The 22,845-nt window shown below is 41.3% G+C and overlaps 1 protein-coding gene across 1 annotated transcript in view; it reads left to right on the forward strand.

Annotated features, from left to right (window-relative positions):
- Positions 1–22,845, forward strand: part of LOC118804896 — a 70,721-nt gene that overhangs the window by 16,159 nt on the left and 31,717 nt on the right. The window contains exons 31-32 of the mRNA XM_036565509.1: positions 153–653; positions 1,574–1,645. Of these exons, the coding sequence (XP_036421402.1) occupies positions 153–653; positions 1,574–1,645 (573 nt within the window). The remainder of the gene's footprint in view (positions 1–152; positions 654–1,573; positions 1,646–22,845) is intronic.

Genomic DNA, 22,845 nt, shown 5'->3' on the forward strand with positions numbered 1-22,845 from the left:
GTAAAGCAGGGGTCACTAATCTCATACTCAAATGGTGGTTGTTGTTGTTGTTGTTGTTGTTGTTGTTGTCTTATTATTATTATTATTATTATTATTATTATTATTATTATTATTATTATTATTTTATTTATTTATTTATTTTTTTAAAACAGTCTCCAGTCTGGAGAAGAAAAATCCTCTGCAGTGTGTCCAAGAAGGATGCCTTTCCACGCCATCAAAGAGCCAGCAGATCAACTTTGATGCAACATGCACAGAAACATGCTTTCCCAAAACAGATTTAAAATTTCCTGACTCCCTTCCAAAACTCACGGAGCTTCCGAAATCCACAGATCCTGCAAATTCAGCCTCCACATGTGTACAGCCTGCTAAACCTTCATCAGCCACCTCGCCACCTTTGCTGCTTCCTGAAGCATCATTAAACACTCAGCAACATGACCCAATGGAATTGGACACAGAACCTCTCAGCCAAGCAATGCCTCCTAACCACAGCCCAGCAGAGGCAAAAGAATTCTACCAAACAGCAAAACCTCCTGAAACTCAAGATTCAAGATTTGCTCAACAGCAGAGCCAACTGGAACAAAATAAAGAGGATCTGTCAAAAGCTCCTCAGAAACAGAAGCAGGCTCTTATTCACTTGAACAAGGCACAAGCAGGTGTGTTCACGGATGCTTAAATCTAATTCAACACTGTAATACTGTGTCCTATTTGCTTTTGTCAACATGCTGACTCTAATGTTAGAATAGCTCAGCAGTGACTAACTATTTAGGTTCCAGTCACTGTCTATTGAATGTTATTGAACAAGAGTGCAAGAATTTTGACATTCTAGAAAATAACATCAGGTTTATGCATATTGTTGTGTATTTATCCATTGCAACCCAGGGCACCATGTGTGGAGGATGTTGTGTGCTCCATCTCTTGAGAACTTTGTGATCTGTGAATGTCTGTATTCTGGGCAGAGCACCCAAAATCTCTCTGAAGGATTCCTGGAATGTATGCACAATGGTATAAGTGCTAATAGGCCTTCCATCTGTTTCCGCTCATTGTTTTTGAGCCCATTAAACAGTCTTATTCTGTAGGAGGGCCGAGTGGTTATTTGAGGAAGGGGCTTGAGGCCCCACTTAATAAATGCTGATGCTACCACAATATCCAAAAACAAGGACACAATGTCATTGATACGAAGGAACAAAAGCTATTTGAGTGCTAATCGTGCCCCCCCTTATGGAGAATCTTCAGCCTGCTAAACATGAGCGAGTTACATTCCAGTTCCATGAGGTCTTTCATGTCTAAAAAATTTAACCTTTTAGTCTTTTTCATATATGCAAAACATTCTGAAGTAAAAACTACTTACTATGTAAATTGAATATCTACTACATAACAGAGCTTATAAGCATTTTAATCCCTTGCAGTACTGAGGTATAGTATTCTGCCTTTGCTACACATCTTATTCTGGCATGAGAAGTTAACTGTTTGGTTTAAGATAAGATTTGTCAGAACAAATCCTGCATGAGCATATTTATCTGTGCACCCATCTATATATCTTTATCCTCTCTTTCTTTTTCTTCCACTGTAACAGTACCTCAGATCCCACATGCTGGCAGTGAACTGTGGAACTATCTGAAGATGGCAAACAGAGAACCTGTAATAGGTTAGTACTGTTTTCTTTCTTCTCTTTTTTTTTTTTCTGTCTCTTCCTTTTCCCCCTCTTATCAGCGCATATTGCATGCCATGGGATTGCAATTTGATTGGAATTGTTGGTTTAAAAAAAACTGAAGCAAAGTCATGCTGAAATCACCAGAACTTAAACTACTGTGCACTGTGGCACAGAAAGTCCTGGCACTTGTTACCAGAGGAAAATCTGAAGGATTTTTCTACTCTATTGTCGTTGTGACAGTATGTGCTGTGGTAGACCTGCACATCTTTGTTCATGTCTCCACAAAAAGAAATGGGGCATAAGAACTTAGTTTTAACACCAAATAATATTCTTGTGCTAACTGCTGACCTCTGTTTTACTTCAATATATGAGGTATGAATATGTATACCGGGATTCTATGGAAGAATTACCAAAGCTCAGAGTTTTAAGTAAGTGGCAGTGAACTCTACAAAAAACAGTCGCATATTTGTGTGGTCTAAATAGGCAGCTTCTAATTTGGCATGGAGAAAGCCAGACTACTTAGCCATACCATGTGCTCTGAGGGTCAGCAACCAGTACATAGTGGAAATTTCGCACTCTTTTATTCAGAGTGTTTAAAGAATCACAGGGAGCTAAGGCCTGAGAGTGATTGTTCCCCAGCAGGCACAAATGTCTATAATAGCAGCATTAACTGCTGATTGGAATAGGATTATTTGTGAATGACGTACTTGCAGTTCCAGGTCATCTGATGCGTATGAAGTGGAAAAAGCTTGGAAAGAATGGCAGCTGCTCTGGTCACAAAACCAGATGCAACTTTGCCAGTTTCAAAGCATTTTGGCTTTCAACCAAATGAAAAGGGGAGAGTCAGCCAAATTAGATGAGGCAGTATGCAAAATCTGTGCCAGAAAGGTCACTGAGACCAGGAAATACATCAAATTTGAGGTCTCACCCAGCTACCTATCATCCAGCTATCAAAGCGCAACTGCCCCAGCACCAAGTCATGGAGTAGCCTCAAAGGGGACAGCTTAGGCCAGTTCCAGCCAACAGTTAAGAGTTGCCAAATCCTTAATTCGAGTTGCCAAATACAGCTGTGAAAGTAACAGGCATAAATGCCTTACAGTCACTGTTACACAATATCTGGTTGAGGATATGGGTTCATTTAACACAATGGAGAAAGCTGCATTCAAGTCAATGCTTCAAAAATTTAACAAGCAAAATGAGTTGTCCGATAAGATGTACTTCATGGGGACTGGTGTCCCAAAATTGTACAACATGGTAAAGGCATTGATCAATAACGAGCTCAAGAGTGTCAACTACTCCTCTGCCACAGCTGATATGTGGTCAACTGTTGCCCCGAAACAGTGAGTGCATTTACATGCACTCAATAATCCAATCATAATCGGATTTCTGCGGTTATCCGATTATAACTGGTCATGTAAACAACATACTCCGATCTAGAAATCTGGTTAAGAAATCTGATAAAGAGAGCTGAATTTTAGCTCAGCAATCAGATGGCAGCAAAACAATTTTGGAGCGACGCTGAAACCAAACACGAAATAAAGGATTTAAGTGTTTTTACCCCAGAACCACACGTCAGACAATATTTCAGAAGCTCTTCACCACACATTTGATGATCCCTGGAAGAAAAGAAGTTGGCCTGTGTCACTACGGACAATGGGGCAAACATCGTAGCAGTATGAAATTACATAGAATTCACACTTACCTTGAGCCTGTGAACGTGGAACGTTGGAACCTGTGGCTGAGTGTACGGATCTGCTGTCTAGTGAGAGCTTACAGTGTTACTGTGTCATCAGTCAAACCCATCCTGGAACTCCTGACTGGAGATATTCTGAAACCATCAGAGGAGGACACCACCTTGACATCAAGCAAAAGATGTACAGTGTTCTTGAAAATTACGAGCCAGCTGCCTTACAAGAACTTTTGGCAAAGGCCTGCTTGCTGAACCCTAGATATGGGGGAATCCTATCAGTGACACGGAGAAGACAAAATGAGGACATGACAACCCAGGCCTACTTCTTATAGACTTTATTCTTTATGCTAAAGGAAAGGTTTTGTTTTTGTTAATATTTGCACATAAAACATTTAGCCTAAACATTTTGGCTTTATTTATTTGCTTTTCACAATGTATATTTAGCCTAAGAATCTGAGCTGCAGAACAGGTCTAGGTATAGGGTGTGTGTGTGTGTGTGTGTGTGTGTGTGTGTGTGTGTGTGTGTGTGTGTGTGTGTAAAGGGGAGGAAAAAGCCATATGGTGAATTGGAGAGCATTTGTCCATAGTCTTAGTGGCAGTAAGAACTCATAAAGTGAGTGTAATCAGCATTACCAGACTAAAAATTTAAAATTGCACTTCATACATACAAGATGGCTGAAGCAGCAGTATAAACGGCTAAACTCATTAACATTTGCACACATACACACGTATGTCACAGGAACTGAAAGTATTGGGACACCTGCACATTACACCCACAGGAACTTTTATGACATCCTATTCTAAATCTGTAGGCAGTAATATAGAGTTGCCCCCCCCTTTGCAGCTGTAACAGCTTCCACTGTTCTGGGAAGACTTTCTAGAAGATATTGGAGTTTTTCAGCCATGGAAACCAATTTATGAAGCTCCTGATGCACACTTCTATGACGGACGTTGCTTCCAGGGGCAATTTGGAACGTTAGTGAGTGATTCAGCAGAGGATAGGCACTGTAAGCTTCAGCACTCAGCAGCCCCATGCTGTGAGTTTGCGTGGTCTGCCCTTTCATGGCTAAGCTGTTATTGCTCCTAGGTGCTTCCATGTCACAATAATAGCCCTTACAGTTGACAGGGCAGATTTAGCAGGACAGAAATTTCACAAACTGACTTGTGGCAGAGGTGGCATCCTATGACAGTGCCACATTTAAATTCACTGAGCTCATCAGTACGACCCATTCTAGTGTCAGTGTTTGTATATCAAGACTGCAAGGCTATGTGCTTAATTTTATCCACCTGTTAGCAATGGGTGTGGCTGAAACACCTTAACTCAATAATTAGGAGGTGTGTCCCAATACTTTTGTCCATATAGTGTAGCTAAGCTCATGTAAATTTTTGTTAATTTATAACCAGTCACATGTTCTATGCTTTGTCCTAACTGAAATGAATAATTCATGTCTGTATATAACTGTTTTTATAAATTTGCATATTTGATAAAGCCCTTCAAAGCACGCTCTGAGGTAAAGGTATTAAGTAGTAAGAGCGGCTTTCTGTGCTTGTGAAGGTAAAAGCTTTAATAAAATTATTCTTGATCTCAGTGACCTAAATCTCTGTTGGGTATTATTTTGATAAATTTCCACCACATTAATGGGCAGTTGAGTGAGATTACTGAGCTGCCTGCCATTGATTTCTAAAGTGTGGGGAAAGACTGTCAAGTTCTACCATCACATTGTCACTTAGAATATGCAAAAGAAAGTGAACCTAGATTGGCCATTCCCCTCCTAGAGCAACTGTTTAAAAGTTGAATCAGGAGCTTGCAAGTTGGATTGCATCGGGAGTCCAAAAGAGTGTAGTTGGTCACTACAGGCGTCTGTTAGCTGACCAACAGAATTGGCAGTTAGTGTTCTCCTCCAAGCATGTTGAACTGTCCAGTGTTGTTGCATTAGCAGCAGTTCAGATAAGATTGGGTGGCTGGCTTCGCATGTCTTGGAAGAAGCACATGCTAGCTTTCACCCTCCCACCATGGTAGCATCGTGTAACTAGCTCGGGAGACCTAGCTAGCAGATAGGAATTGGACAAGTCTAAATTGATGTCTAAAACTTCTGAAATTGAAACGTCTAAAAAAAAAAACTGCTGTTTTGGATCATGATGGCAAGAGCAAAACATCTAAGTGATGTTTGAAAGATTGTTCCTTATTGGGGCACAAATGACAGGAGCTTCAGTCACAAAGACTGTTCAGCTGTCTAGTGTTTCCATAGAAACAGTGACTAAAGTGACCTTTAGACATGTACATTTATGAGAAAGTCATCAGTACACAGGGTTGGAAATTGTTTGTTTTAAAAGTGCTCATACAGTGACTGTGATTAGTGTGATATGTAAGGAAAAACAGAAGAGCAGCTGTTCCACAAATGACTGAGAATGTCTGTACAGGACTGTGTCAGCAACAGCAGTTTGTCGACGGCTGAACAGAGGGACACCTAGTAGATTGCAGTGCATGAACCCTTTAGTACAAGCCGACTGCACATTTGAGACTTGAATGCTTGACCCCTACTGTGAGGGGGGGTCCAGTGGTTCTGTTATGCTGTGGGGGGCATGTTACTGCTATTGTTTGGGTCCATTTGTGCCTTTAGATATGTTATGGCGGCTCATGGTGGGCCAATACCTTAAAACTTTAGTGTGTTTTCTTTCATTTGTCCCCAGTCTGTATGTTCTAGCCTAGCTAATGAGATTGCAACTAGTGATCGACTAGTGCTATATGTAATACAATCCCTATACCAAAAAAGTACTCTTTGCGTAAAGGGCAAGGCAGAAAACCACAACAGAATGCCCATGACCTTTGATTCCTCAGACAGCACTGCATTAAAAACCAGCATGCCTTTTTGATGGATATCATCACATGTTGTTGGAAATATTTTGAAAAATTGTTGTCAGTAAACACGGTCTGTAGCTGCGTCTACAAATGCAAGTTAAGACTGTACTATGCACAGTGAATCCATATATCAGCATCATCAAGAAAGGCTGCCAACTTCTCAAAAGCCAAAGTCTGTCATGGTATGGGGAGTAATTGTTCTTAGCCTGCACATCTGTGAAAGCACCTTTAACACTGAACACATTTTAGAGCATTATACCTTTGGTGCCTTTTAGACATTGTCTTTTTCAGAGACACTCATGCTTGTTTCAACACAACACCACACCACAACACTGCACATGTTACAATATCATGGTTGCGTAATCAAAGAGTGAGGGTGCTAGACTGGCATGGCTGCAGAGCAGAAATGTCTCCTGTTGAAAATGTGTTTTATTAAGCTCAAAATACGTTAACGAAGGCTCTGTATGGTTGTTCAGCCGAAGACTTGCATAACAATGAACAGTGGCAGAAAATTGCTTTTAAAAATTTATCAATTTGTGTCTTTGATCCCCAAACGTTCTGTTAAAAGGAAAGGTGATTTAACACAGTTGTAAACATTACTCACAGAGCTATGTGGAAATATTGGCAATAAAATAGATTGTACAGTATAGTTCAGTGACTTTCAGTGTCGTACAGTCGTAGGATTTCACATTTCCAACAAATCGATTCAAATTTCTGCCCTGATGGAGTTGCTGTGGTCAATTGTAGTGCTGTTATTGTGAAGTGGAAATGTCTTGAAGTAACAAAAGTATCATGTATCAATGGGCTGCGTGGAGCTCCAGCCTTAACTCCATCGAACATCTTTGGAATGAATTGGAATGCCGACTGCAAGCCAGGCCTTATGCTTTTCCGCTTAATTGAAGTGGGGCCACTCTCTCTCTAATGCTGTTAACTTGTAAATTACATATTACATATTGAGGGCCACTGTCTTGGAATGAGATGTTTATTAAGGCAGATATGTGTGATGTTTGAATGTCCACATATTTTTCACAATGCAGGGTATATAAAGATATTACTGTTGTTTAAGACTTTTTTGATGCCATTTGGATATATTTGCAAACCTGATTATTTGATGTTATGATCAACTCTTTTTCAACCAGTTTCCCAGATCAAGATTAAGCCTAATCTTGTAGACTAATTGTAGACTTTCCTGTGGTGATTAACTGTTAGCCGCATTCAAAGTAGCCATGGTAAAAAATACAATGTACGCACTGTTTTGTCTGCCTCACAGCAAATGACCTCTATTACTACGCCACGTCACAAAAAATCCTTGTGCTGTTAATGGAATAATCTAATGCTGCTCGCGTGGACTACTGAGTGCACTGATGAAGTAAGAACCCATTTCTGTTTAAACTAATGGGCTGACAACTTATTTTCTCACCTAGAACCAGGCTGGTCAGTTAGCTAACAAGCTGAAACACGGCATAGATGCTAAACAACTCCACTTATTATCACAGGCTTAAATTAACGTACTTACGATACAATTTACTGTAAAACAGCAATATAAAACTGTATAAAGGATTATCTTGGCTCTGCACTCCCTAAATATTGTGCTAGGGAAGTTTTAAAATTCTTCTGAAAGACTTTTACAGCCAAATAGTTCACTAATTGTTGAGTATGGATGTGGTCAAATCATAGTGCATTATGTAGGGAACAGGGAGCTGGTTGAGATTTAGCCCCAGCATGGGGAGAGAGACTTGTGGTGGTAATTTGGTGACCAAAAATTACTTATAACTGCACTGTTTAATGCAAAAACCTTCACTTTATATGTTCATTATTATACAACCAAAAGTTTAAATGACCATAATATACAATGATGGGCAACCGAACATTCTTCTACTCCACTTTGCGTTGTGCCTAAGAATGCCCTTCCCCATGATAAAATTGCAGTAATGCACAGCCTCTCATGGCTTATTGCTGAATTATATGTCCATGGAAGATATTCCTGTGCATTTTTTAACTGTTCCGTAGCAAGAATATGGCTGTATATAAATGTTGTCTTAATGAAGCCTTGATTTATCACATCGTCCATCTTCACCTGGTTTACCTCTGCATCTCCCAACATTTACCACCAAGAAAACTGATTTTTGTTTAAAAACTTGTATGTATTGTAACTTCCATAGTTTTTTTCTGGCTGTAATTGTTATAGTTTGGTAAAATCACACTTTTTAAGTCTATTAGTTTCATTAGTTTTACGTGGGAAGCCTAAAATTTGAGTGATTTACCAACAAAATCCCTGATTTTAACCTAGTAATAGTTTGCAGTATGTGTAGTTTTTACAGGTTCTTGTACCTTCTATAATTCCTGGAACTCTGACTAGACCTAATATGAATATAATATGAAAACTAATTCAGCTCAAGTAGGGCTTTTAAGTTGCTTCTTGTTCAAATGGGCTGGACTATATGAAATTTTCTTTTAGTTTAACAGCTTTGATGAAATCAAACATAAGTTAGTTCAGCCGACGTTTGCTTTTCAAATATGAAACATGACATGGAGATTCCAATCTGAAACCATCCAGAATGGCCAAAAAGTGATTGAGCAAAGCTTGTGCTGCTTGAAGTTCTGTAGACGTTCAGCCAACGTTTGGCCACAGTTCCAGCATGACTGTGCCCCAGCACAAAACAAGGTCTATAAAGGCATGGTTGTGTGAGATAGGTGTGGAAGAACTTGACTGGCCCGCACAGAGCCCTGATCTCAAACCCATCAAACCCATCAAACACCTATGGGATGAACTAGAATGGAGATTGCAAGCCAGGTCCTCTCATCCAACATCAGCGTCTGACCTCACCAATTCTCTCCTGGATGAAAAGGCAAAAATTCCCACAGACACACTCCAAAATCTTGTAGAAACCTTTCCAGAAGAGTGGAGGCTGTTATAACTGCAAAAATGGGGGGGACCCCAAGCCACTCCCAGGCTAACTTGAAGATATAACCCCTGCAGTGGGTCCAAAGATGACCTCAGGGTCTCATCCTAGTAGGGTGTGCCTGGTAAACCTCGAATGGGAGGTGGCCAGAAGGCATCCTAATCAGATGCCCAAACCAGCTCACCTGGCTTCTATCAATGTGGAGGAGTGCCTCTACTTTAAGCTCTTCCTGGATGACTAAGACCCCCAGATGCTTAAACTCTTCCACCTCCTCCATATGCCTTTAACTGGAGTGGGCCTGCCATCCTTTTCCAGGCTAGGACCATGGACTCAGACTTAGAGGTGATGATCCACATACTAACTGCATCACACTCAGCTGTAAACCGCTCCAGTGAGCGCTATAGGTATCCATGTGATGGAGCCGAAAGGACAGTGTCATCTGCAAAAAGCAGAGGCACCACCCTCCGGTCTCCACAAATAATTCCCTCCTGACCTCGGCCATACCTTAACACCCTGTCAGTGAATATCATAAACAAGAGTGGAGACAAGGAACAACCTTTGCGTTGAACTTGCATATACAGACATTGCATTGAACTTGCATATACGGAAACTTGCATGTACAGACACAACTCTCACTCTGGGAGTACAGAGACCGAATGCCCCGGAGTAGTGGCCCTGGCAGCCCTTGAGGACCTCCCGGAGGATATATCAGGGAACACGGTCCTAAGCCACAAAACACATGTAGACTGGGCTGGCAAACTCCCATGCCCTATAAACTCTCTGCGGTGAAAAATTGGTCCATTGTTCCACAGCCAGGATGGAATCTATATAATTCCTCCTCAATCTGAGGTTCTCCTTTCTAGCACTTTGGCATACACTTTCCCAGGGAGGCTGAGCAGTGTGATATCGCAGTAATTGGCACACAATCTCTGGTCCCCTTCCTTAAAAATGGGGACCACCACCTCAATTTGCCAGTTTAAGGGTACTGTTCCCAAGGACCATGCGACATTGCAGAGACACGTCAGCCATAACAACCCCACAAAATTCAGAGCCTTAAGCATTTCCAGGTGAATCTTCACCCCGGTGCCTTGCCACCAAGGAGCCTGCAAACTACCTCAGTGACCTCCACCAGGGTAATGGAGTCTGGCACCCCAGAATTCTCTGGCCCTGATTCCCATGAGGGAGGCATGTTTCTCAGGTACAGGAGTTTCTCAAAGTGCTCCTTCCATTGACCAACAGTATCCTCATGCAAAGTCAGAGTTTCTCCACCTCTGCTAAGTACAGCTTGAGAGAAGTCACTCCGACCACTCCTTAGTTGCCAGACAGTTGTTCAGAACCTCCTTGAAGCCAACTGAAAGTCTTTTTTTTTTTTGGCCTCTCCAAGCTCATCCCATGTTCTGGATTTTGGTTCGGCTACCACCACCGCTGCTGCCTTTTTTGACCACCAGTGTCTATGTGTTGAGTTGCGAGTCCTCCAGGCCAACCAATCTCTAAAGGTCTCCTTCAGGCTGATGGCCCCCTTCACAACTGGTGTCCACGAGGGGGTTCTTTGATTGCCCCCCTGACAGGCACCAACAAGCTTTTGGCCACAGCTACGCCTGGTGGCTTCCACAATGAAGGTTTTGAACAGGGTCCGTACAGACTTTTCCCTACCTCTTCTGCTGCATGAGAAGTTCTTCTGGAGGTGGGAGTTAAAACAGGGGCGTTTGTCAGTTGTTCCTCCCTCACTATTTGCTTGGGTCTACCAGGTCTGACCACCAGTCTTCACTGACATCTAATCCAACTTGCCACCAGATGGTGATCGGTTGACAGCTCAGCACCTCTTTCATCCGAGTGTCCAGGACATATGGTCCCAAGTCAAATGGAACAACAACAAAGTCGAGCATTGACCTTTGACCCAAGAAGCTCTGGTACCAAGAATACTTATGAATGTCCTTGTGCTTGATCTTGGTGTTCATTGTGAATAATACATGACTAGCACAAAAGTCCAATAAGAATTTACCAGATGGGCCGTTCTTTCCGATCAACCCTTCGAGGTTTTCCAGTCATTGCCAACATAACCATTGAAGTCTTCCAGCAGGATTTTGGAGTCTGTAGATGGGGCCCTGTCCAGAATCCCACCCACTCGCTCCAAGAAGGCTGAATACTCTAAACTGTTGTTTGGTGCATAAGCACACACAACAGAGTTTTCCTCCCTGTGATTTTAATTTGCTTTGAGGCGACACACTCGTCCACTAGGACAAACTCCAGCTACACTCCAGCCAGCCAGGGGCTTGCAAGTATCCCCATAACCACCCAACTCCTAAGTAGGAGATGGACCAATCCTATATCAGGGTTCCAGAGCAGACACTGTGAGTGGAGGTGAGCCCAGCTATATGTAGTTGGTACGTCTCAACCTCCCGCACAACATCCGGCTTACCGGTTAGGTCCCGGTAACCCTCTCCCAGGCAGCGGACACGGTATCTTGTGTCCCTTGATCATGGGGGATTTTGGATCGAGTTAATATGGGTCTTCACTCCACACCTGTCGCTATGGGAGACCCTACCAGGAGCAAACTGACAGTTTACCTCTGAAGATCCCTAGACCACACTGTAAAAAGTGGTTCGTCAGATCTACCTAAAAAAATACCTCGTGGTAATAAGCAATTAAACTAGTTTTATTCAGCTCAAAAATTACATTGATTTGAAAGAATCATTCATTTAAAGTATTTAAAAATAAATACATAAAATAATGGTTTAGCAAATTATTAGTGCCTCTTACTACCGACATATATATTTGGCTTTTGAAACAAACTATTATATAATTATGGGATGTGAGTTTTAAAGAGCCATTATCAGTGCTTTATCACCTGGATTCCACTTTTGTTTTGACAGTATTATGGCCTGGGGAAAGAAGCTGTATAGGTGGCGGCTGTTCTTTCAAGGCTCTATCGATTGGTGTCCACTGAGAGGGGAAACTGCTGAAAGAGAGAAGAACCAGGGTGTGGGGGCTCAGTCATGATTTTCTTTGCTTCATCCGAGTTGATTGCAAATTTTTTAAGGCTGGAGAGCCAATGATTTTCTCTGCACGTCGCATAATTTACTGTCACTTACACTTAGTGTGGGGAGATATAGAGCTGAAACAGGCGGAGATATAGGATGCGAAATGGATTCTATTACGCCGTTGTAGAACTGGATCAGCAGTGTTTAAGGCAGAATTCACAATGTTGAGTTCTCATAAAAAATGCAGTTGCTCATCTGTCTTACTTATGGTCCTACTGAATTGTAGTGCCCAGGAATTCTGTTTCTGTGAACTATAGAGCCTTGCAGCAGTAGAGGGTTGGGCTTTCTTCTGAAATCAATAGTCATTGCCACTGTTTTTTTTGTTGTTGGCTCCACACTGTTGTTACTAGGCATCTTACTTCCTCACGGTATGTGAACTCATCATTGTTTGAGAAGACCAAGCAGGGTGGTGTCATTCACAAACTTTATTTATTTTTCCTTCTAACAGAGTGGCTGTAGGAAGTACAGTCATTGGTATGGAGAGTAGAGCAAGGGGTGAACACAGTCCTATGGAGCACCATGCTGAGTCAGAAGGGAACCAAAAAACCCACCGTAATGTTTCCTGTTGGATTGGAAGTTGTAAATTCGGCAGATGACAGGAAGGGGAATATTTTAACTGTCTCAGTTTATACAGGAAAAGAAATATGGTGTTGAAGGCAGAGCTGAAGTCAACAAACAGCTCATGGGCATATGTGTTAGCACTGTCCAGGTGCTGCAGGATATTATGTAGAGCCAAATTAATAGCATTGTCTACAGACCCGTTAGTTATGTATGCAAACTGCTGATTAAAGAGATCAGCAATGTTGGGTATTGCTGTTCAGCACAATGCTTGAGTGGTACACTTGAGACACCATCAGGGTTGACCACTTTCCTCATCATCTTTATCTGTGCAACTGAGTTGATGTTTGGTGATAATAGGAGTGGGTGATGGGCACGAGGTTGTAGGTGTTGTGGTGTGAAAGTTGGGGTGCCATTATCAGCAACGAGTAGTGCCATTTCTTATACTGGAGAAGAGAATCCACCGTCCTGCTCTGGACTGGGGAGGAGCATTGGCTCTCATGTGCTACCAATGAACCTGAGGAGCCCACAAGCCCATATGTGTTTATAAGGAACTTGGGCATGGCAGCCTTGTGGACCTTCGGGGCCCAACAGTCCTCATTGTGTATGAGAGTTTGGGTTTACTGAGCTGTTCAACTCTGCAAAGAAAAAGAAAACAGAGTTAGTTCTGTTAAGAGTGACTGATTACAGTTTACAGGGTTAGCAGAGTGCAGCAGAGACTTTGGCAGGTCTAGTTATTACAGCCTAACTAAAAGAGAGAGCCAGAAGGTAACAGATGAGGGCTCCCTGACATGCCCGCAGCCCTCCGCTCCACCATCAGCAAACCTGAGCGAATGCGCGAGAGCAGCAGGACAACAGCACCAACACTCCCAGTATACAATAATACTGTCCATGTCCATGAACCCCCAGATCTGCACCTTTTATCTAACAGGAGAAACTAATTACCAAAGGCTTGACTAAACAAGTGGGTTTTTAGCCTAGACTTTAGCCCAAACACTGACTGGAAGATTATTCCAAAGTTGGGAGGCTTTGTATTAGAAGGCTCTACCCCCTGATGTAGCTTTATTAATTTTAGGTACTAATAGTAAGCCAGCACCTTGTGATCTAAGTAGGTGTGATGGTTCATAGTAAGACAGAAATTCACTTAGGTACTGAGGGGCAAGGCCATTTAGAGCTTTATGACAGTAAAAGAATTTTGTAATCAATGCGAAATTTAACTGGCAAACCGTGATAAAACTGGACTGATATAGTCAAACTTTCTGGTTCTTGTGAGGACTCTGGCTGCAGCGCTCTGGACTAACTGCAGCTTGTTAAGGCTTTTGCTGGAACATCCAGACAGCAAAGCATTACAGTAATCCAGCCTTGAGGTAATAAATGCATGAACTAGCTTTTTCTGCATCCTGTAGAGACAATGCATTTCTTAATTTAGCAATATTGCGGAGGTGCAGGAAGGCTATTCTAGTAATATTTATGTGCATTTGAAAGACAGATCAGGATCTATTGTGAGACCAAGGCTTTTTTACAGATGTACCTGATGCAACTGAGAAACTGTAAAGTTTGTGTTAATATATAGTTTGTTTCTAGCAGCTTTTGGACCAAGAAGAAGAACCTCTGTTTTATCTGAGTTGACTTGGAGAAAGTTACTTGACATCCAGTCTTTTATGTCTTTTAAACAGTCCTCAGTCTTGTTAAGCTGAAGTTTATCATCTGGTTTGGCTGATTTAAATGTGTCTCATCAGCGTAGCTGTGGAAATTTATGCTGTGTTTACTGATAATGGTACCCAGTGGTAGCATATAGAATATGAATAATATAGGTTGTTAAACAGAGCCTTGTGGAACACCATACTTTACTTTTGCAAGAACAGATGATTCCCCACTTACATTTACAAACTGATAGCGATCAGTCAGGTAAGATCTGAACCAGGAAAGAGCAATTCCCGTTACTCCTACAAGGTTTTCTAGTTTATCTAGTAAGATACAGTGGTCTATCGTATCAAATGCCGCACTAAGATCAAGGAGGACTAGCAAAGATACATTTCCTTGGTCAGACAATAATAAGAGATCGTTTACAATTTTCACTAGTGCTCTCTCTCTACTATGATGTGGCTCAAAACCAGACTGAAATTTTCATGTATGTGCAAATAGGAACTTTAATTGTTTTGCCACAACTTTTTCCAAGACCTTTTTTTGTAAAGGGAAGATCTGAGATAGGTCTATAATTTGAAAGCTTGCAGTGATCAAGATTAGCTTTCTGAATCAGAGGTCTAATTACTGCTAGTTTAAGAGTTTCTGGAATATAGCCAAGTAGTGGAATTAGTTTTGGAATATAGCCAAGTAGTGGAATTAGTTTTAGAATATAGCAAGTAGAAGATTTTGATGAGGAAATAATTTTAACTAGTTCATTTTGTTGAGGTAAGGTAAACGTTTCCAGCCTCTCTGCAGCAGTCACGATGTTCTTAAGATCGGGATTGGCTTTGTAAGGCAGCAGGTTTGTAGATTTTAACTGTGTGTTCTGAATTTGCCAGTTTTTATCAGTTGTATTACTGAAGAAATTCGTAACATAATTGATGTTGTAGGCTAATGGCATCTGAGGTTCAGTAACTGTTTGGTTCTTAGTCGGTTTAGAAATGGTGCTGAATAATAATCTAGGATTATTCTTTTTATTTTCAATGAGAGAGGAGAGATAGGGTGAGCATGCTGCAGTAAGTGATCTTCTATAGTCTATAAGGCTATCCCTCCAGGTGGACTGGAATACTTCTAGTTTAGTCAGGTGCCATTTTTGCTCCAGTTGTCTCAGTCTGTTTTAAAGCTTGAAAAAGAATTTCAAAAGAAGAGTATTTGTAGCCTACTTTTTGGCTCACGGCTAAAACTTTTGTATAGATGGTTGCTATACCTCCACTGCTATGCGCACTGAGGGCCATGCGCATAACTGTAGCCTGTGGAGGTGGCTTCATTTAGACCGAAGTATTCATCAGGTCTAATCCACGTTTCTGTGAGGCACAGAGCATCGAATTCATAATCATTTATAATTTCATTTACAACAATGGCCTTAGATGTAAGAGATCATGTTAAGCAGTCCTAGTTTTAGACCAAAGCTGCAAAGACTGCAAACCTGTATAACTGGTCTGATATTAATCAAATTACTAGAACAAACTTTTTGAGGATTTTTGATGCTGTTTTTTATTTGGGGAACAGACCCAGTTTCAATTGGGTGGAACCTATGTCCGTCTCAAGGCAGCTAGCAGACGGTCGGTTTAGCCTGTTTGTCTGCTGCCTGGCCTTGGCCCTGGTTTGTCAGCAACTGTCCTACGCTGATGGCTATCTGAGAGACTACGAGCTTTGCTACATGAAATGAGAGCAGCACCCTCCCTCAAGGGGTGGATACCATCCCGACTCAAAAGACCAGACTTGCCCTCAAAAGTAGACAAATTATCTACAAAGACCACATTGTTTTCTGAGCTCTTTCAGCAGGTGTCTCAGGGGGTGTCTCATTGAGTGGGGCAAACCTGTTGGACATGTGAATGGGAGAGTGGTGCTCGCTAGGGGTAGCTTTAGCTTTGCAACTATGCCGCTGAGACACCACTCATTCGCCCCGCTGTAAGGGCTCTGCTACCGGAGTCAAGGGCGTGCCAGTTCTCCCTGAGGCACCCAGAGCTTCTAACAGCGAGTCTGAGCCCTGATGATTAGCCCTGATCTTTTCTAATTTCCGGATACACTCCTCTAATATAATCTTCTCTGTCAAGCACAAGAGTAACTTACTTCTCACAAACAAAGCTAGTAACACTGCAGTCACTAGTGACTGAGAGAGAAGCATAACTAAACATGCTGCACTGTCACATGAATCCAATGAGAGTCCAACAAATCTAACTTCCAAAGATCGGCGGTCGTAATTTATTGCAAGTAATATGCAACAGCGAATCGAAAATGTAAAAACCCACAAGAGACTAGCAAGATAGAGCAGAGAAAGCAGAAAACACTCCCTCCAGCAACTTTGGTTTGGCAGTAAGAGGACTGCTGCCACATTGGAGGCTTTTGATTTGTAGAAGATAACTGTCTAGCACCCCCTTAAAATGGAGGAACGATAATTTCCGTGAAATGGTGTTCCACTTTGTCTCTGTAGTTGCGCTTGGAAACTCTGACTGCTTGAATTGAGTACACACCTAGGCTATTTGTATGCATCATGGTTACCAATTCTGTAGGCTTCTTCCTTGGCTGTTCATAGTTTCCTTAGCACAGCGAAGAAAAATGTTTTATTAACCCTAACCCTACTGTGGCAATCCTTTTGTTGTTCTAATCAGCAGGTGCAGTTTGTTTGTATATGTGTGTATATATATATGTATATGTGTATATATATATATATATATATATATATATATATATATATATATATATATATATATATATATATATATATATTATATATATATATATATATATATGTATGTATGTATGTGTGTGTGTGTGTGTGTGTGTGTGTGTATATATATATATTTTTTTTTTTTGCTAAATGTGAACATTGGAGAGAAGCATACCAGAAAGCTGGTGATCTTCCAGAGAGTTTCTGAGCTGTCATTTGTCATATATGGAATGTTAATTCATTGGACACCAGTGCGCTTAGCAGAGGTTTCTGTGATTCCTTAGAAGCTGATTTATAGAGTGATACTTCTGATTCAGTAATTGCAGAGTGACAACGTATTTGATTGTGTTTTGGCCCTCTACTAGGTACAGCGATATAGGTAAGGAGCAGTGACAAAAATCAAAATGCAGTCTTTCAGCTTTTATGTAAGAGTTTGTAAAATGATATTAAGTGAACCTTCTTTCCTTCATACACATGAAGCCCTCGTACTTTAGAGGATCACACGTAACTGTTCAGTAGTTTGGTTGTGTCTTTTCCAGCTGTGTGTCTTGAATCAATTGTTCATGCACAAGATGGCTAACAAAATATCAAGAATGGATTGTTAAAGTGGAATTTGTATCTGCAATGGAGTTCAAGATGATGACCAAAGAAGTGTAAATGCTAGTAAAGCAGGCAGTCAGAATAATCTGAATAAATCAGAGACTCTGCCAAAAAGACTTTTACCAGTGATTGATCTGTATTACATTTTTTCTTCAAAGAACCCACACAGTAATTCGCTTTGAAGCAAACAAAAATGAAGATGGACCTCCTTGGGAAGCTAATTTGATGTGCACCAGGAGTTGCAGTGGGGGTTCAAACTGTTTAGCTACATGGACCACCCAGGAACAAATCCTCTAAGACCTAGAGAGAAAATGAAAATAAAATGTTTTATTGCCAGGTTAGCTCATTCACATGAAACAAAGATTATTGCTCACAAATTGCTCACAAATGTGTGAAATAGGCCTCTGGTCTGAATAGTCAAATCAAAGGTGAGCTGCAGCTTTGGAAACTGCTACAAAAAACACCTAAAAATATATTCTGGGTGGTTTCCTGCTCTAAGTTATAGTTAGAACCAGATGTCTTGTGTTTCAATTGCACATTACTGTGAAACCTCATGTTTTACACACTGATGAGCGAACCCATTGTGACTGCTCAAATAAAGCGGACAGTGTTGATCATCTCGTAACAACAGCGAATGTTAAGGTCTGGGATATGTTACATGGTAAGTGAACAGTTGGCCCTTGTAGTCAACGTGTTTGTTGCAGAACAAATGGGCAGAGCGTCTTTCCCTAGGGCTAAATTGTCATCAATTGGAGAATCTCCAAAATGGCAAAAGGCTTGTGGGTGTGCTCCCAGTCAGCAGTGGAGAGAGAATGTGTCACAACACACAATGCATCACACCCTGCTGTGTATAAGCTTTGTAGCTGTAGACCTGTCAGAGTGCCCATGCCAGCCCCTGTCTACCTTTGGTCGCCTTATCTAATGAGTTTTATATCATGTGGACAGCTGGGTATGTGTGTGCTGATTACCTGGGGAAGCGATGGCACCAGGATGCACTGAAAACAGGCATTCATGTAGATGTCAATTGGACACATGCCACCTACCTACATTGTTGCAGACCAGGTATACCCCTTCATGGCAGTGGTATTCCCAGATGAAAGTGGCCTTTTTCAGCAGGATAATGTGCCCTGCCACAGTGCACACATTGTTCAGGAGTGGGTTAGGAACTTGATGAGTTCAAAATGTTGCTCTGTCCTCCGAATTCCCCAGGTCTCAATATGATCAAGCATCTGTGGGATGTACTAGAACAAAAACTGCAATTTACGGCAGCTTCACCTTGCATCTTGCAGGACTTAGCGTTACTAGACCCTTACAAGACCTTTTTTTCCATTAACAGCTGAAATGCATTGCTCTGTAATAGTAATATACGCCAGCCTTGCTTGAAATGTAAAATAAAAAAACTGTAAAAATAACATTTTTATCATGGTCAGTTCCACCTCTGCACAGCCTAGAGTGAGGAGATAACCACACTCACTTGCTGAGCTAAATACCCCCAGCACCACCTCACAAAGTTGCAATATGCCAGATGTCTGTAACAACTGTAAATAACCCAATTAATCTAAACTTAATTTGTAAGATGTTATGAGTAGCACATTCATGTCCAACGTATGTTTAGGTAACCTAAAGGACTGATTAAGCGATGTCCGCAACCCCAACCTGGCCACATCTGTGAGCAACCTGTTTGGTTCGGTACAGTCTCCCTGTTATACTTCTGTGCTTGGAATCAAACAGGCAGCATGCTAAAAGCTAGGTTGTGATGCTGGCAATGCTAGAGAATGGCTAGCATGAGCTAACTAGCTTAGGCTACAAAGGTTGAGTTGGCTTTTTTCTGCGCTAACTTTTAACATACCTCAGCTGCTACCCTACTGCATGTGTTCTCAACAAGTGAGAGATTTGAACTATTCTGTCCTTATTGCGTGTAACTTAACACAACTTGACAAATAGCTAAACAGCTGGGATTGAATAAAGAGCTGGACCAAAGGCGTTTCAGTGTCTTTAGTGTTTACTTTATCCAGATTCACAAATCTTTTTTGTGAAACTGCAAACATTACATATCTTCAGTTTTGGAAGACATCAGTATGCTTACAAAATAGACCACTGAGATATTTGTAAAGCAACATGCTTTGTATCCACACAGTATGTGATATAGAAAGGCATCTAACATTACTAACAGCATTTACTACTAACAGCTCAAGAAAATGTATGTAGCTTCCGGTTAAGATGGCGGCATAATAAGGTTGGAAGCCACTGCTCCGCAGAAATTTTTGCTCAATTTACAGCTTTTTCCTCGCTTTTTTCTGGTGCACTTGTCCCATGTGGTAAATAGTAACACATTCCAGTAAAGCTGACCGTAAAGTGGGAGATTAAACATGCCAAGAGTGAACACAAAGAGCAGGTTGGCGGAAAGCGGCGAGGACCTCGACGGGGCCGCGTCAGCGTCAGCCAACAGTGCTCCAGAGCAATCGGACGACATCAGGCAGCTACTCTGTGGCATAAAGTCCGAAGTATCCATGCTCAGGGCCGAGATTCTTGGGGAATTAAGGTCGTCCATTTCGAGTCTAAAAGCTAGTTTACATACACTGGAACAAAACCTGGAGGACGCTGGGAACTCTCTGACTGAGGTGGACTCGTGTGTTACTACCTTAGAGAACATGTGTTCTGCGCTTGTGAAAGAAAACGAAACCATTTGGGCGAAACCTGATGACCTCGAAATCGTGCAGAAAGAAATAACATCTGAGTCATCGGAATTCCCGAGCGCCTAGAGGGTCCCTGACTAGCATCATTCATGGAATCTCTCCTACTGGATGTTTTTGGGTCTGACTCCTTCCCCAAGCCGCTGGTCATAGATCGTGCACATCGCTCCTTAGCTCCCATGCCGAAGGAGCATCAGTCGCCGAGGCCAATGATTGTGCGCCTTCATTATTTCCAAACCAGGGATCGGATATTCCAGCTGGCACGAGAGAAGGGGCAACTGCAGTTTCAAGGTAATTGGATCCATATCTACCTGGACTTCAGTGCAGATGTGGCCAGACAGAGAGCTGCGTTTGCGGCAATCAAACCCCAACTCCGCGAGGCTGGCATTGAGTATGGGCTGCTTTTCCCTGCCCGTTTGAGAATCAACCATAAAGGGGTCAAGCATGTCTTTGAATCGCCTCAACAGGTCACAGAGTTATTACAGGGATTGAATCTCTCCCTGGATGCAAGCGTACAGTGAGTGTGGGTATGGACGATCCACATTCTGTGGAGGTATGCCGCTTCAGCATTTAAACATACTGATTTAGAATTCCTAATATAGACATACCATGTTTACTCTATGCTTAATCTATGTTCTCATTGATTTACAATTTATAATCGTGATTAGAATTGTTCAGAGAATTTCGTTAGCTATGTAAATAGTTCTACCATACGAGTTTCTTAACTAGCATTTTGTGTAAGGCCATTGTACTCTGTGGCAGGGAGCCATGTGTATATGTGTGTCTGTTTGTGTATGTAGATACATGGGTACATATATTAACATATGTATGTATAGCTTTGTATACGTGTGTGTGTGTGTGTGTGTGTATGTATGTGTATATGTATACATGTATATCTATATTTTTTCAGTGCAGGAAATAGTAATCTATTGACTTCAATTGCTGTTAATTAGTGGAGCAGAACTGCTCTCAGATGGGCAACGTTGTAAGCAGCCCAGCGTTTTCTTTTTGGGGTGGGGGAAGGTTATACATCCCCTTTTGGAGGATGTGGGGTTATGGGGGGTTAGGGGGTTTGGGGGGTATCCCGTGCTTTCTGCTGCTCCATTTAATTAATATTTTAAGTTTGGTTGCATTTTATTTGAGAAATATTAGTAATTTCTCATTAATATTTATCCATTATTGCTATGTCTCACTCCCGTTCAGATTACTCTTGAGCACATATTCTCATTTTATATATATATATATATATATATATATATTTATATATATATATATATATATATATATGCTTAGAGGGAATGGCAAGGGTTAGTCAAACAAGTGTTAATTTCATTACTTGGAATGTAAAGGGCATGAACTCCACTATTAAAAGAAATAGGATATTTACTCACCTCTGTCAACTTAACTCTAATATAGTGTTTTTACAAGAAACTCATATATCCTCATTTCTGAAGTAATCAAGATTAGATGGAGCTGGGGAGGACGGGTATTCCATTCCAGTCTCAATGTGAGAGGTAGAGGTGTTGCCATTTTGATGAATAGGAATGTATCCTTTACTAGTGACCAAGTGATATCTGATCCTAACGGACGCTATGTGATAGTAGTGGGTCATCTTTTTGGGAAATTGATTGTCCTTGTAAATATTTATGCCCCAAATTTTGATGATGTTAATTTTTTCAACAAAGTTATTGCCAGGATTCCGGTAATGGATAAATGTTCAGTAATTATGGGTGGAGATTTTAATTGCGTGCTTGATCCGATGTTAGACTGGTCATCCACAAAAAACACCCAGCTCTCAAAATCAGCCTTGGTGATTCAGAACTTCTGTGAGCAGTGCAGACTGTTAGACCCCTGGAGATTCTTTTTTTCAACTTCAGAAGCCTTTTCCTTTTTTTCCCCCAGTACACCATTCATATAGTCGCATTGATTTTTTTTTTTGGTTGATTAAAAACTTGTTGCCCTTTATTTTATCAAGCACATACCATGGCATTGTCATCTCTGACCATGCTCCATGTTCATTCGAACTCAACTTCCCTGATGAACCGCCGCCCATTAATCCATGGTGATTGAACCCTCTTTTGCTTTCTGATAATAAATTCGTAGCATTTGTAACCAGTGAAATAAGGTTTTTCCTGGACACCAATGATACCTCAGAAATATCAAGATCTATTCTATGGGAGACCCTTAAGGCATATATATGAGGTCAGAATTTCTTTTACATCTCAAATTAAAAAGCAACAGCCAAATTAAAGGAGCTATCAGACTCTAAAATTAGATGAGCAGTGGGCCATGTCCTCTAGCCCTACCCTGTTTAAAGAAAGGGTGCATCTTCAAACTGAATATAATTTAATTTCCACTTCTCAGGAGGAACAGAGGCTGTTGAGAATGCGACATAAATTTTATGAATTTGGAGATAAAGCGAGTAAGCTTTTGGCCTTACAAGCTCGCCAGTCCACTGCTTCTAGAATGATAACACAGGTACAGTCCACAGC

The sequence above is a fragment of the Colossoma macropomum genome, unplaced genomic scaffold, assembly GCF_904425465.1.
Source record: "Colossoma macropomum unplaced genomic scaffold, Colossoma_macropomum, whole genome shotgun sequence".
Classification (NCBI taxonomy): domain Eukaryota; kingdom Metazoa; phylum Chordata; class Actinopteri; order Characiformes; family Serrasalmidae; genus Colossoma; species Colossoma macropomum.